Source organism: Leptodactylus fuscus, chromosome 2 (assembly GCF_031893055.1).
Source record: "Leptodactylus fuscus isolate aLepFus1 chromosome 2, aLepFus1.hap2, whole genome shotgun sequence".
NCBI lineage: Eukaryota > Metazoa > Chordata > Amphibia > Anura > Leptodactylidae > Leptodactylus > Leptodactylus fuscus.
In genome coordinates, this window is record NC_134266.1 from 115,246,129 (window position 1) to 115,262,638 (window position 16,510).

The 16,510-nt window shown below is 41.5% G+C and overlaps 1 protein-coding gene across 3 annotated transcripts in view; it reads right to left on the minus strand.

Moving 5' to 3' along the window:
- The window catches only part of SCMH1 (Scm polycomb group protein homolog 1), a 45,409-nt gene that overhangs the window by 8,876 nt on the left and 20,023 nt on the right, over positions 1-16,510 (minus strand). For all 3 annotated transcript variants that reach the window (XM_075264531.1, XM_075264530.1, XM_075264529.1), the window contains 6 exons: positions 15,849-15,937; positions 13,906-14,149; positions 9,628-9,851; positions 6,149-6,275; positions 3,548-3,748; positions 50-232 (listed from right to left, as the gene is read on the minus strand). In XM_075264531.1, coding sequence (XP_075120632.1) covers positions 50-232; positions 3,548-3,748; positions 6,149-6,275; positions 9,628-9,851; positions 13,906-14,149; positions 15,849-15,937 — 1,068 coding nt within the window. The remainder of the gene's footprint in view (positions 1-49; positions 233-3,547; positions 3,749-6,148; positions 6,276-9,627; positions 9,852-13,905; positions 14,150-15,848; positions 15,938-16,510) is intronic.

Here is a 16,510-nt window from a genome sequence, read left to right on the forward strand (position 1 = left end):
GATGACGAGCATTCTAACTAACTACAAATTTCAACATTAGTTTTAATACCTGTTAAATATCTGTCATTGTCATATGATCCTGGCTGTGCTGCAGGATTATGAGTGAAGGGCTGGTTTCCAAATAAGTTGTCGCTACGCAGGTTCCGGCAAAGCTTCTCCAGAAAGCGAAGGACATGTATAATACTGTTTACTGCTGGAAGGTTCAGTGTGTGTTGCTCCCTCTCAAATACCGCTGAAAGATAAGATTGATCGTAACTAAATCATAAAACGAAGATGACTCATTGGTTCTTTATTTTCACATTTAATCATCTGGCAATGATGAAAATTCTACAGGAACCATGATGTTTTATTCCTGTGCTCCATCTAACGCCTATGAACTCCTAAGGTTTATGCAGTCAGAGTTCAACCCAAAAGACAAATAACACCGGTTTAGTGAATTTTCTGAACTCAAAAGTTACTGTAATAAATTTAGAGTAGCTGAATTTCCCAAGATGCAAGTGTTCTGCCAAAACTCAGGACCTGTGCAGTATAAAATGTCTGCCAGTGTGAATGGTGGTGGCCTTGGCTATTTAGACAAATGTTTGAAAGTGTTATTTGACACTGCTTATTAGCCAAGACAAATGTAGTTGCATGATACATTTTTTATACTAGCTTTTGAGACAGATTATGGCATGATTATTTGTACTCCGCACTACCATATGAGGGTACCACACAGGACATCGCCCAACATAAGAATAGGAATTGCTCCTGAATCAGACAAAGCTTTAAATATGATCACAATTATCCCTTTTAAGAGTAAGGCTAAGTTTACACCATTTTTGTGCCCTACACTAGATGTATTAATTTAAAAAAATCGTTATGCCAGTTGACTTATCAGTTAGAAATATATTTAGTTAGCATTTTTCTATTTTTAAAGGGAATTTTTTTTAAAATTATTATTATGGAGAACATAAATGTATACTGAACAGACAATTGCAAGTATATAGTCATACTTTTGGATACATGTAGCAATCTATACACAAGTAAAAACTTTTGGCATATGCCTGCCCCATAGAAATCTATAGGCACTGTACACTATACATTTAGATTCTCTTTCTTTCAAATTCTCTTTTTATTAAAGGAATAAGATGCACAATAGACAAAACAGTACAATGTGAAAGCACTAACAGTTCTAAAACAGCAAATTGTAATCTGCTAACATACAAAGAGCAGAAGGAGTTGAATAGGTTAAATTAAGGTAAACAATATAAACCAACAATAACTAATTATGTTGTCTGGAGGGGGGGGTGGAAAAATGAAAAGGTCCAAGGGTACTGCACCATTTGAGCATTTAGTAATAAAGTTTAGATTTTAAGTCAATTGTTACATTGAGTTACTGATAAGATTATGGTTTAAATTGTCTCCTGAAAGTGAACCAAGGATCCAAAGTTCGACAAAAGTTTGGTGTCTACGTAGCTTCCAACTATGCAGCTCCTCCAATCTGGCCAACTCATCTATCTTGTGAATCCATTCCAAAATTGCGGGTGGTTCTTTTTCAAGCCAGTGTAATGGAATTAGGAGTCTGGCAACTTGAACTAAGAAAGTGACTAAATTACTTTTGGCCGGGGCCCACGAGCCATCTGGTAACCAAAACAGCACTGAAGTAGGTGATAAGGTAAGGTTAGGGTGACCTATTTGGCGTAAAACATTTTCTACCTGTGACCAGGATCGTGAGATCTTTCTACAGAACCAGAAGACATGGCCTAGATTCTGTCTTAGTTTTAGCACAAAATTTGTTCAAATTATGTGAGCCCAATATCCACAAGGCAAGCTCATTCAAATGGGTCCCCCCTCTTAACGTTTCACTTTTTCAGTAGGAAACTCACCAGTTCTACTAGGACACTAATGTGTTGAAATAGGCTTTGTTCAGTACTAATTAAAAAAAAGCAAACAGAAATAGTGCTTGACAAATAGTGAGGCAGTCGCCACCCACAAAAGTTCAATTGAAAAAATGAAGAATGGTTTGTAGGGCTAAGCTGAAGATATAGAGGTGAATTGTCTAGTTGTATAGCCATCATGTGTCAAGGGCATCAAGGTGCCCTCTAGTGACAGGAAGTCTCAAACAATTACAGCAAAACACAGCAGATGGCACCGTAGCATTGGACTGCTTGAACTGCACCGAAGCAGACCAGAATAAAAGAATAAGTGGAGATTGCGCAGCAAGTGGACTCCATATAGGACTGAGGAATGGTTAAGCACTTCCAGTTAATCTCATATTTTAGGCTGTAGAATTACTAAAACAGATGATAGGGTGGAGCACAGTATGCCACTCCCTGCAGGAAAGTCTTCACCTTCTCTGGAAGGCTAGGGACTTCTGAAAAGGAATGGAAAGGGCAGAAACCTGCCCCTTAAGAGAGTAAAGACCAAGCTTTGGTCTAGACCTGACTGGAGAAAAGCTAGGGTCCTAGGAAGAGAAAAGGAGTGCAGATAGAAGTCATTAATCTCACACCATCGCAAGCTGGGGTTTTCCGGGCATTGAACATGGTCTTTATAACAGAATCTGTTAAATGCAGCTGAGGTAAGGTATTGGACAGCGGTCCTTGAGACAGAAGGTCAACTAGTAGAGGAAGAGGCCAAGGAGCGTCCGTTAGAAAGAACATGAGATCCGGATACAAGGTGTTGCCAATCCAGAGCCACTAGTATAGCTGGAATCACCTCATTCTTGACTCTGTCCAGATGCCCTGGAGGAGAGAGGTCCAGGGAAACAGAGCTATGAAGATGGCCCTCAGTTCCAGTAGACTGATCTGGAGGGAGGTCTCGGATTCGGACCACCTGCCCAAATAGTCGAGGCTCAGAAGACTGCTCCCCAGCCAGAAAGAATTGCAAGAGTGGACAACACTTGCCAACAGAGGAGAAGAAGGACTACCCCGTAAGACTCCTGGGAAAGAGAGCCACCAAAGAAGCTCTGAATGAACTCGGGGAAGCAAGAGAATTAGGCGGGGCGACAGGTAGTCTCAAACAATGTGCTAAGAACCTCACCTTATGATGAAGGAGCATGGGTAGCCCTGAAACGTGTTTAGCAGTGGCATGGGCATAATTTTAGTTGCATTCATACAACATACAGTGAAGGGACATCCATATAGGGATGAATTAGAGTAAAACACAGCAGATAGCACCACAGTGTTGGACTGCTTGAATTGCATCGGTGTGAAATCACCGTGAAGGAGGCAGTGACCAGTATGAAGATATAAACTCCAAGTATGTGTCTACCCACACACTGCTGACCAGAATGAAAGAATAAGTGGAGATTGTGCAGCAAGAGGACTCCAACAGGACAGAGAGGACATTTACTGTTTGCATATATCTTAGCTCCTGCAAGGTGCATTTTTGCTTTTGTAGACACAGCAGTGGTGCACCTGCACATTTATTTTACTTTTTTAGTAAGGACTGCCTGTTTTTTTTTTTTCTTTTGCATTGAGTCCACAAACTATATATGTTGACATAGAATGTGGTGATAAGGAGTAAAATTAATGGATTATAGTGTTGAGACAATCATGGAACAACTCACCAGATATAATTTCCCCGCCATGACCCTGTTTTAGGAAACTAAAGACAGTTTTTTGATGGTAAGCGCAGTCTATGCAGGCTTGAACTGCTTGTTGTAGTACAACGGATGCACGTGCTGGTCCAAAATGATCTGGAAGGTGATGAACTTTCTTTCTGTCAAGGTGAGGCCCAGAATCTCCATTCTTGTTTAGATAAATGCAAACTAGAAAAAAAACACCAGCAGAAACAGACACTTGTAACTTACTATACAAGACTGCTAAAGGTTAAGACAATTAAGAATAGAGCACATCACATCTGGTAACATATTTACATAGATTTAACCTTTACTCTGTGTATATTGCAACAGCATGGGGTCAGATTTAGATCAATGAACCATAGAAAAGATTTGTGTGTGCCACTTTTTCTAAAGATATATAACTTGGCTTGGTGTTACAGCCCATGGTAGATCAATTGGGCATTTTAAGGAGGTGTTCACACTTCCGTTAGATTCCGTCAGCAGTGTCCGTGGCTATTGTCCATTACAAGATTTTAGCAATGGACACTGGCTGGTCTGTCTGAAATTTCCATTTCAGTTGGATTTTATTTTGTGTCCGTTTACACCCAATCCGTAAGAAGTCTATTTTTTCAAGCAGACAAAAAACTCCTACATGCAGGACTTTTCTGTCCATTTGAAAAAACGGACAGCTAGTGACCGTTATTTTTTTAACATTGAGGTCTATGGGCAACGGACATATAGCCATCAGTTACTGTCCATTATTTTGTGTCCGTTTATTTTATGCGCATGCTCAGAAAGCATAAACAGTAAAAAAAAAAAAAAAAAAAAAGAAAAGAAAAGAAAAAAGGACAGTATAAAAAAACAGACACTAACTGATGCTAACCGATACTAATGTGTCAGTTGTTTGTTTGGTTTTTTTTTTTAACTGTTCCATTAAATGGATCAGTTAAAAAAACGGACACATTAACATCAGTTACGCTGGGTTCACACTAGCGTCCAGTCTCCGTTCTGCAGGCAGAAGACGGAAACCTGATAGACCGTGTCCAGAAGTGAGTGCCGGTGAGCATTTTGTGCTCTCCGCGGTGAAAGTTTTTTTTAAACCGGACACAAAGTCCTGCATGTCCGACTTTGTGTCCAGTTAAAAAAAAATGGTTTCGCCACAGAGAGCGCATAATGCTCACCGGCGCTCATGGCTGAACACTTTTCAAATCCATTCTTTTGAATGGGTTTGAAAAATGCCCGCAGGTTTCAGGAAACCTGAAAGCAAAGACCCCAGACGCAGATGTGAACGAGCCCTTAGCACCAGTTAGTGTCAGTTAATGTCTGTTATGATAGGTGTCCGTTTTTTGTTTGTTTTTTTTTTCAAACGGACACCTTCATAACAGAATCCAACAGTAGTGTGAACCCTGCCTAAGTCATAAAATGCAAATTAGAAGGGAATAGTTCTTCAATTCATACTGAATATTAAGTTACAGTCAATTTTATAGCTAAAAAAAAATATATATAACTCCCATCTCCTGGCCGCTTAGAATAGAGACATTTTTTTTCAGATCTCCCATAGACAAGAATCGAGAGACCTAGGCAGGGGACCTCTTTTTTCTGAGATGGATGCTGGTCCCATCACATTTACTGCACTTTACGGCATGACTTGTGAATACTCAAAATATGTATCAGATGAGAATACTCCTTTAAATTTACTAACTGTGGTAAAAATGCGTAGTTGATTTTTTGTCCAACACAAATATAAGAAGGTAGGGAATATAAATGAGGACAGAAATCTCCTTTATAGACAAACAGTTTAGATATATATCTATTCCACTGGCTCAGAAACATAATCTCCAGTGGCATGTAAGAAGCCTATTGTCTATATTGTTCACACATTACACCTGTTTAGGAACAATGCAAAGCAGTCAACATAGCTTGAGCAGAGGACCTCAAACATTTGTACCTTGCAAACTCTTGGACCACTCTAGGTATTTAAAGTGGAAAAGTCTATCAAATATGGTCATATGATGTCATATGGCATTTATCCTAGTTATAACCGCCAGTGACATGCTGTTGGCATGCTAAAATAATACTGACATCTCAGGTGTTACTAGGGCACTGTTTGGGGAACAATGATCTAGAGGGTCTTCTGACATCTACTGCAGTAAGAATAGTAGAGGAAACTTTTCTTTGTTGTGCTCTTGTACGAAAAGGAGAATAGGAAGTAAAATAGAGAATTAGGCCTGGTTCACATCTGCGTTTGATATTCCGTTCGGGAAGTCCGCTTGGGGACTCCACCGAACGGAATATCGAACACATTAAAAAGCGGTTAACTAAGAAACCATATGAACCCCACAGACTATAATGGGGTCCGTGCGTTTTCCACACGGTGTCCGCACAAATCATGCAGAGAGAAAAAAAGTACTGCAAGTAGCGGAACACACACGGACCCCATTATAGTCTATGGGGTCTGTGTGGTTTCTTAGCTTACTGCATTTTAATACGTTCAGTATTCCGTTCGGGGGGTCCCCAAGAGGACTCCCCAAACAGAATACCAAATGCAGATGTGAACCATGCTGAATATCAAAAATATGACAGAGAAAAATGTTCTTATGTCATTACCTGTGGGTGCCTGCATGGCAGCACATGGAATGGTGGCAGCATCTTGTGGTACAGTGCTTGTATCTGGTTCTGGAGTACTGTTTGTGGGGGAAGTAGGGACCTGGTTTAGCAAAAGGCGCGGCTTTCTCTGTTAAGTGAAAATATAATTACATTAATATATCTGCTGTATAATAAGACTGCTTTATAAAGCCAAACATGTAAGGTTGAACATCAGAAAAAGTATTGGTAGAATAATGCTAATTCTTTTCCATGCAGATGATACTGAACTATTTAAAGGGATTTTCCCATAAAAACCTGTGGCTAGGTGATAAAAATTGATTTTTGGACTCACCGTAAGATCCTTTTCTCATTGTATTCATTGGGTGACACAGATCCCACCCTTATTTCTTCTGGTTACTGCCCAACTGCTGTGGTCCATTTTCAGGTTCAGGAGATGTTGGTGGTGTTTGTTCTGTGTTCTTCTTTTTATATTTTTTGCCCTCTCCCCTACTGTGGTACAAACTGGCAAATATGTTGTCTGTAGAGGATATAGCCTAGAGGTGGAACCGACATCTTTTGCTATTCCTGGTGTCAACCTCCTAGCCTCCAGGTCTATACCCAAAGTGCAGTGTCTCCCCAATGAATACAATGAGAAAATGATTTTACGGTGAGTACAAAAATCCATTTTATCACCTATCCACAGGTTTTTATGGTAGCAACCTATCGCACAGCTGCTTGCAGAACCTTACAACCCAAGCTGGCATTAGCAGACACCACAGAATGGATAGTGTAGAACTTGGTGAATGTTGGCAATAAGAAGGCCCAGATGGCAGCCTTGTAGATCTAGGTGGCAGAAGTCTGATGCTGAACAGCCCAGGAGGCTCTAAAAGCTCTTGTGGAAGAAATAGTCACACAGAGAGGCAGTGGCCTAACACTGAGCTGATAGACCTCCTAATGGACCGAATCCATCTGGAAATGGAAGCCTTGGAAGCAGCCAGGCCTTTGCAAGGGTCTCCAAGGAGAACAAATAAGGTGTTCAAATAGCGGAAGTAATCAGTGAGAGACAAATAGAAATTAATTTCCTGGACCACATCCAAGGAGCAAAGAGTGCTCACGTTGGTGGTTGGGGTCCGGGCAGAAAGATGGTAAGACAAGGTCTTCCTTGATAAGGAAGGAAGAAACCACTTTAGGCAAAAAAAAATGGTGGTGGATGAAGGGCAACTTTGTCCATGTGGAGAACAAGAAAAGGAGGCTTCCGAGACAGAGCAGCCTGTCAGGAGACCCTGTGGATAGAAGTAATGGCCACAGGAAAGCAACCTTACAGGACAGAAGGTGAAGAGAGATCTCATGCAAGGTCTCAAAAGGGGTTGCCTAAAGCACCTCACAAATGAGATTAAGGTCCCATGGTTCCAAGAGAGGATGGTAGGGGGAAGCACAGTGTACCACACCATACAAGAAAGATTTCACCTTCACTGGAAGGTTGTGGTATTCTGAAAAAGAATGGAAAGGTCAGAAATCTGCCCCTTAAGAGAAGAAAGGCCAAGCTTTTCTCTAGGCTGGACAGCTAGAAAATTCCTCGGTCTTCTGTTTTTTGAGAACCTGAGGAAGAGGAGAGGACAGTTACAGGAGCTCGAATTCCAAACAGGCAATCACGAGAGCGTCGGCGGTAATGGCCAAAGGTCCTGGGACCTGGCTAGGTTGCGGGGGAAGTTTGTGGTTCAAATAGAAAATATAGAGGTTTACGTTGGACATGCCCCTCCGGGAGAACACCTGGTGAACATCTTCTGGTAAAGTGAGAACTCGTCCAGGTTGAGCTTTTCTTTGGTGCTCAAATGTCCATGCCAGGAATGTGGTCTGCTGACAAGGTTGAAACAAGAGAAGAGAGTGGGAGGCTTCTTGCATGAGACTCCTGGTCAAAAGAGCCAACAAAGAAGCTCTGGACAAACGCAGGGAGGCAAGAGAATGAGGCAGTCGAGGCTGTATGGAGACATGTCCCAGCAGGTCAGAATCGCCAATTGCAGAGGACGCTAGTGGAACTGAGCAAAAGGGACAGTCTCGAAGGTCAAGACCTTGGAGCCCAGGACCTGTATGCAAAGCTGAAGAGAGCATAGAGAGTTCCTCCAAAGGCAGGACACACCGGATTGGAGGGCCAGGATCTTGGACTCTGAAAGAACGATCTTGCTCTTGTGCGTGTCCAGGATCATACCAAAGAATTCCATGCAAGGAGAAGGCATGAGACAGGACTTTTCCTTGTTGATGAGCCAGCTGAATCGGCGAAGAAGGTCAAAAGTAATCCATAAGATGATCAGATTGTCCATCTTGGAGGGAGTCCTCACCAGAGAATCATCAGAGTATGGAATCACAGCAACGGAGGATGGCCATGAGAGACGCCATCACCTTGGTAAATACTCATAGGCCAGAACAAAGGGGAGAGTGACAAACTGAAAATGACGCGAATCCACCGCAAAACAAAATAAACACTGTGATAGGAATGTGGAGGTAAGCGGATGTTGATAAACGATAGGATTTAGCAGATTTCCAAGGAAGCCATCACCGACTGCAGGGACTCCATACGCAACTTGCGGACCCCCCCACCTGAGGAGCCCCGATTGGAAGAAGACCTTCATGCAGCTGAGGGAAATCTGGAGGAATTCCCGCCAAGATCAGCAGCCAGGTGATTGGGAGAAAAGGATGGGACTTCCCCTAGGCCAATGGCAGGGCTAGGAAAAGTCCTGGAAGCAGAGGGTGGGACAAGTGGTGGCCTAGTACCCGGTAAGACTGGGGCTATAGTAGAATTGGCAGCAAGGCACCCTTGGCGGGTAAGCCCCGCTGGGAGCTCTGGAAGGCTGGTAGAGGTCTGAAAAAGGGACCGGAGACCAAGAAAGTGGTACCCACATCAAGGGGGGGAACTATTTGCCTTTCCAATGGGGGCCGCTTGGTAGGAGCGGAAAAAAAAAGTGCCAAAGGCGCCCAAGAAAAAAGGGGTTCATTATCAAAAATGATGGTCCCAGTTCCGGGGGCACCAGTAAAAAAGGACCCAAGGGGAGAGGCACTCAGAGGTTCAGGGGGCCCTGTAAAGAGAAGTGGGAATTTAGGGGAGTTAGAAGCGGTGTCCTCTTCATTGTTTGCATGCATACTGTCTATATAGCAACTTTGTCGGGATTTATTGCTTTTCCCAATGCAAATACTACTATGTAGACAGCATGAATTTAAGTAAACAATGAAGAGAATAGAATGCTTTGGCCCCAACGAACAGATATTCCATGTCCATGCAAAGAGTTGGACCTCGACTGTTCTGATCTAAAATATATTAAACCTCTTTAAATTGGATAAAAACTGGGTAATGGTGAAAGGACTAATACTAATACGCATTAAATGGGGTATAAGAAACTATAATTTTACGCTTATTTAAAACAAAAACAGAAAACATATAATGCCACTTACATGTAGAAAAATACAATGATACATTTTCAGTGCATTAGTTTGTTGAGGGTAAATACCTTGCTTCCAGGTTTGGGACCTCTCTTCTTGGGAAAGCGGAAAGGTTCACAAAGTTTGGGCGGTTGACTTGTCAGCTGATGTGCAAGAACTTTAGGAAGCTGTCCCTTCTTCCTTCCTGGTTTTCGGCGCCTACGTCCTGGTACACCAGGTAGCAAAGTTTTAGGGCCTCGCAAAACACCAGAAGCAATACCTGCAGCAGGGGCTGGACTTTTTGGAATGGCCACTGCAGGAAAAAGTAGAGGTATTTTGGAACACTATGATATATAGTTATTATGGTAAAAGAATGTACCTACTAATACGATGTTATCAGTGATTCATACAAAGTAATGTCTGACATAGCTAGTTGTAATTTATAAGTCTTAAATCACACCACCAATTATGAAACATTACAAGTGAATACTTGAAACTTTGTAATATAGCTTAAAATGCTTCTTTCTCCATTTATCAGACTGCTCTCCTCCACCTCTCCAATTAGTTTCATATCACTGTTTCTCTTGTCCCCCAGTAGCCTCCTCCTCCCCTCTGCATGTTAGGGTAAGTTCGCACAGTGGATTTTAGGTTGGGTTCCACTACCGAAACTGGGAAGATGCAAAATCGTCTGCATTCCACTGAAATAGATGGAAGGTGGATTTTTGTGGCAAGTCCCATTTTAAAAATTCCACCATGTGAAGATATATTACAAAGTGTGTTATATGAATTGTATAATTCATTTAGGAGAAGTTTTTTGTAAATAAAACTATTCCTTAAAGACAAATTGCACAATTGTTACTTGAATTCTTACAGAGGGTAACACATATGGGATAAATGTTACTGTCTGTGTAATGAAGTTATACAATTATCCACTTTCTATATCAATTCCTCACAATCTCTGCTTGTTCTCATTCATTCTGTTTATGTCCAGTAAATAAAAATCATGGTCATGTGATTTACGGTCCATGGTCATATTATGGGCACACGGGTGCACAGCTCATTACCAGGCAGATGTCTGATTACTGTGCTGTGACTATAATGAGTTGTGTACCTGTGTATATCACATGACCATGGACTGGTTTTTATCCCCTAAAAATAAGCAGAATGAATAACAGCAAGCAGATATCTAGAAAACTATGAGGAATTGATATAGAAAGTATATTGAAAAATTGTACAACTTTACACAAACGATAATATTTATTTGCTGAAACTGGATAATGCCTTTGATGTTATTTAGAGTAATGTCAGTGTTATCAGAATTGGCTGCTAACTCTAATATACAACTGACATCCTGTTACAATAGCCGGGATCTGAGCAGTCCGGTGGTTCTTCCACCATAAATTCTACCCATCATATGCAGGATCCAGTAATTCCATTTCCATTGGTTCTTCTCTGACTGATATGTCCATTACAGTCCTCTCACTACTTGATGTCACTAGGGCGATATCAATCACGCCAAGGAGGCATGATCAGTAAGGAGAGTGTGAGTAGTGTGACTTGGAACCCACTGTGCCCACTCAGAAGATCAACCAGACTCCCAAGAGGTACCCAGGTCTGCATCACATGGGATTCCTGCCACCCAATCCATTAGTGTCCTCTCACCTGAAAGCTGCAACACCCAGTGGAACCCAAGCTGGCACCAGCTTTGCAGCAAGTGAGTAGACTTTGCTGGAACTTTTGTACTGCTGAAAGTTAGTGAGAACTGTTACAAAAACGATCTTGCTGTTCCCAAGAGACTAAGGGCTAGTTCACACGTAAAAACCTCCTGGCTTATTTTGGTCCTGAAAAAAAACGCTTCCTAATTAGGAAGCGGTTTTTCGACCTTGAGGCGTTTTTTGGAGCGTTTTCTGGAGCAGCTTTTGGTAAAAACTGCTTTAGAAAACGCCAGGCAGTTTTCCCCTCCCCTAAAGTGAATGGACTGTAAAAAAAAAAAAAAAAAAAAAAAAAAGCTAGGCATTTTCGGTCGCGTTTTTTTGCAAAAAAAAAAAAAACGCTAGACGTTTTTCGACTACCATTCACTTCTATTGCTTTCCTCAGGTGGAATCCGCCTGAAGAAAGGTCAAGTTGCTTCTTTTTTCTGCTAGCAGAAAAAAAAAACAACCTAGAAGTCTCCATAAACCACCATTGTATGGAGGCAGATTTTGAGGTAAAATCTTCTGTCAAAATCTGCCTCATTGCCGCTGTGTGAACTAGCTCTAAAGCGTAACAACAGTTCCTGAACAAGTGCCAACAGCTACAGCAACTTTTGCACTGTTCATTGCATTGCTGCAGCCATCTCTGGATTGTGTGCAGTTAGTTAGAATGTGTGTGATAGTAATGCATGTTTTATCCATTAGCATCTGTGAGTTACTATTTTACTGTATTAGGTAAAGACAGTACCTTAACCCTTTCCTATTCCCCATATTTCATTAGATCAGTCAGGCCTGGCATATAGCCCATTCCCTCTACTAGGAGTTCAATGTAGCATTGTACCTGTGCATTATTATGTAAATTGCTGCACCAATTTTTTGTTTGTCATTCTAAGTTCACCATTGTTTGCCTTTCTCCAATAAACCTGCTAAGTAGTTTTCTTCTTCTTGTGAGTGTGTACTGAGCTTAGATGGAGATTTACCCAAGTTGACCCCTAGCAGAAGAGGAAGACTCTCCTGCATTCCTACAGATCTCCCAGCAAGATTTGGGTGGAGGCACTGCACCATAGTAAGGAGAGAACTGCAACACACCCTGCCTACAGAGATGCCCAAAGGGGTGTTATATATAACTTCCCTATGCTGCAAGAGAAAGATTAGAGAGATGCACCAATGAAACGAGAATTATTCGGTCCTGCATATGATGGGACCAGTTTATGGTGGAAAAACCACCTAGCCATTGAAAATAATTGTCCCTTTAAAATTCTTACTATGTTACTAACTAAATGATGTTATAATATCTTACAATTTGCATTTTCCTCTAGGGTTACTTGACTTTTGGATATGGGATGTCCCTCACTCCTTCCTAAAACCACCCAAATTACGGTAAATATTGACTTTGGAATAAATGCACAAAACACTTCATTTTGGGTGTCAAAATGGCCACAGCTTTATTAAACTCACAGAAGTAAAAATAATGACAGAAGGAGTCAGGTGAAGTGCTAGACCATTGGGATTCACGAATACTGTGAGATCCCCAGCTGTCTGACATACAGCACCCGGCCAGACAGCAATAAATAAATAAATAAAGGGGGGCAGCACGCTCCGGCTTGCAATTCTAGCAGAGCCAGTACACTTTAAGGGCACCACCGACCCTGTGCTTAACCACTGTGCCCGCCCCTGGATGACGTTCCTATTACCACATCCTTCAGGCTGGCCATTTCTCAGGCTCAGCCTGTTCATCACCATGAGGTTTAACCTCCTCTATTAGTTAAAATAAGTTCACAATAACTTGCCTGCAACTTCCACCTGACTCCTCAAACGCAAAAGTAAAGCTGTGACAGTTTACCAATGGACCATGTGACATGTAACACTTTATTACATGCGACTGACTTCCTTTATGATTTTTTTTTTTTACTTAATATTAAATTTATTTATTTCCACACTCATTGCCAATGCCATGAACAAATAACTCAAAAACTAAATGTTCCGGCAAATGCCACAAAATATGGACTAAACATGGCAAACCCCCGACTCACGAAGAGTCATCTGACAGCACTCAGGAGAGGAAAAACTCCTGTGGAGGAAACCTCTAGGGAACCATGGCTGGAGGACTGCCCTTCCCTTGGACTTAGAAGGACAAAAAAACACAATTACAATATCAAACAAAGAAATGATACAATAATACATTATACAGATAAATGTGAAAAAGCTACTGTAAAATAGTGATTATAAGAGGGCGGGCGGGAGGGAAATGTTTCCTCCAGGTCTTGTGATGAGAGAAAGAGGATGAAGATGGATGAGACAGGAAGTGACATCTATTCCTAACTCCTCCCTCCCTACAGTAACACACTAAGTACTATATACTCCTAAAGCGGAATATACACAAATATACTCTTAAAGCTGAACCAGTCTGTGTAAATCTACACAACTACTGCAGGAGTTATTGGTTCCTCCATCCCAAAGACATGTCCCCCTTTGCTGATGGCTCCAGGGGTGTCTTTATCCCTTCTTTGTGTAAGATATACTAAATTATGGATGTTTTAGAAACATATTACTACAATATGTTCTGTTTATAATAAGTAAGATGTACGTTACTAATTGAAACATAGATAGGCTTAATGACAGAAGAAAAAACAAACAAACCACATTGGTGTTCTTTTCTTAGAGTGTACTACATACCTTTAGTGCCAGGAGGCTGAAGGTTGTCACCAGTCAGAGAGCACCACCCAACTGGAAAGATATCCCTGGAGTCATATCGGCACCAATAATCAAAAGCTCCTCTCCATCCGTCAAAAGTCACAAGGATCTCACTGCCCCTAACCTCCCCAATGGTCGCTGGGCAGATAAAATGAGGATTCTTTCTGTCTACCGCCTCCAGTTTCATGCCGATCTCAAAATTGTTCTGTGTTGGAGAGGGAGGTTCCTGTAAAGAGACAGTTAAACGTATAAGGGAGCAGACCACATTTCTGTAAAGTTAGTTTGGGAACACCAGAACTAATGAGAAAGTATATAGTTCTTCAAAAGATGTTTTCAAGGGAGCTGAACAGATTTCAATAGTCTTAAAGCTCCTAGCAGCTTTTCATTTGGCGTTTCAATACCTATATTGGTGTGTTTCTTCCACCTACTACTTCTGCTGACGCTCTGCTCCAAATCATTTTCTTCTATCGCCTCCAATAACGGCAATCCAGGTCTGATGACGGTCCGACATACGGGCTGTGAAAGCAGTGCGAGGATCTGCTCTCACTGCATAGAGTGGCACAGGCAGGAGATGGTAGAGGTCCGAGTGGCAAGCGCAGTATTCCAGGGAGCTGAAGTCACACCCCCAGTGCACCAACTGCCTCATTTTTATTAGGCTTCAAAGCTGTTTTTCTGCTAATTTAAAAAAGTGACAAACACAACAAAGGTATGATGTTTATCACTGTAATGTACTCTGTAACATGGCGGTGGTATTTGGGGGAGGTGGTAGACTCCTTTTAAGTAAACTAAGCAAAAATGGTACTGTTATGCCTACAGCACACCATGGGTAATGTTACTTTAAGGGAACCTAGACAGGTGGTTTTTCTGGCCCCATCATATGCATGATCAGGTAATGATCTTTCCATTGCTGCCCCTCTGTAATCCTTCTGTTAGCCTAGTCATGCCCTCCACTTGCTAATCACGCCTCCTGGGCACGACTGAGATCTTCCTCATTATGCCAAGGAGTGGAACTATGAGAGAAATGTCAATTTTGTCAAGGAGGTGTGGTTAAAAAGCAAACAGGATAGCTAGACTTAAACAGCTCCCCGCACCCTGTGACTGCTTACACTAAAGGGGTTGTGTAGAAAATATAATATTTTTCTCTGAAGGCCAGCAAAGGTGAAACATAAAAGAAAACATACTCACCTGTCCCTGTTTCTCCAGTCTCCCAGGAACAGAACAGTTGCAACAGAAAGATTACAAAGGGCTGAAATGGAAAGGGACTGCATGTAATAGGACCAGTCTATGGTGGAAGAAAAACCTGATAGATTCCCTCTAAATCCCTGTGTTATGCACTAACTGCTCGGAGCGCAGCACTAGGTAGAGCAAAGTGCAATTCTTTTAACAACATTGCTCCTTTAAACTGGTATTCCAATCTGAGACTTTTATGGCCTGTACACAGGTTTTACTGTACCATCAGTATCTAATAGGATAGGCACTGCAAATAAGAGCAATTGTAAAATGTTATGTTGGGTAACTCCTATTAACTAAAATGAAGATAACTACATACATGTAAAATCACCCCTCTTTTCTGGACCGCCATACAAATGAATGGGAGCTGAGCTGCAGTGACCCAGTTTGGCCACTACAAGTGTGCGGAGCTCTCTGCTTCCAGCTCTGTACACTGTGTTTTTGCAAGTGCTGCAGTTATCAGCTGATTGTAGGGGGTTCTAGGTGCTGGACTCCCCTAATCTGATATTGATAACCTTTTAAAAACATAGTCATCAATATCAAACTCCTGTAAAGCCATCTTACATAAAGTAGACACATTGGTAACATAAAATAAGACACTTGACAGATCCCAATTCAGTTCAGTTTCACTTGACAGAAGATATATAGAAATACTGCATAAAAACAAAATTTCAAAGAGTATAATTTAGCTATACCTTGTGGAATATTTTAGCTGGTGCCATCTCAGCTCCATTTAGTGTCTTCAGAAGGAACATGGGCCAAGAGGAAGCATTGAGTCTAAAACCTAAAAACAGTTTCTGTTACAAACATGAATTCCTTGTAAATAAGCAAATGTTGTAGCTTGAAATACTAAGATTTTGCACTGGGAAAACAGGCTTATACAAGACTTTGGCAACATAAACTGATGATGTCTTATATGAATGCTTTCCTTCCTGAAACTATAACATGTTGAAGTCCTTGTGTAACAATAACCATTGACATGACATGACATGTTTATTGGCAGATCCTATGTGATGGTCTCGCACTTGCATGGGCACTAGAGATTGGATAGGCTGGATGTCAATCCTCTGAGCCAACAGTTTCCCAGATATATGGTTGTAGTTTAATGATAAGAATATGATGTATGGTGGTATTATGGGAAGGTATCTCATGTCTATGACCAGCTTTATAGTACCTTATTTAAAGATACCAGAAGAGCGAAAGCAGTGACCACTAATGGCAGCTGCCACAATACAGGGTTGCACATGACATGTTTGGCTGACAGCTATTTCTCTTGAACCATCTTGGCTGAGCATGTATGCATTTTAAAAGGGAAGCTTGTGTATGATCTGCTTAAGTATTAATAGTAGGCAGTTCT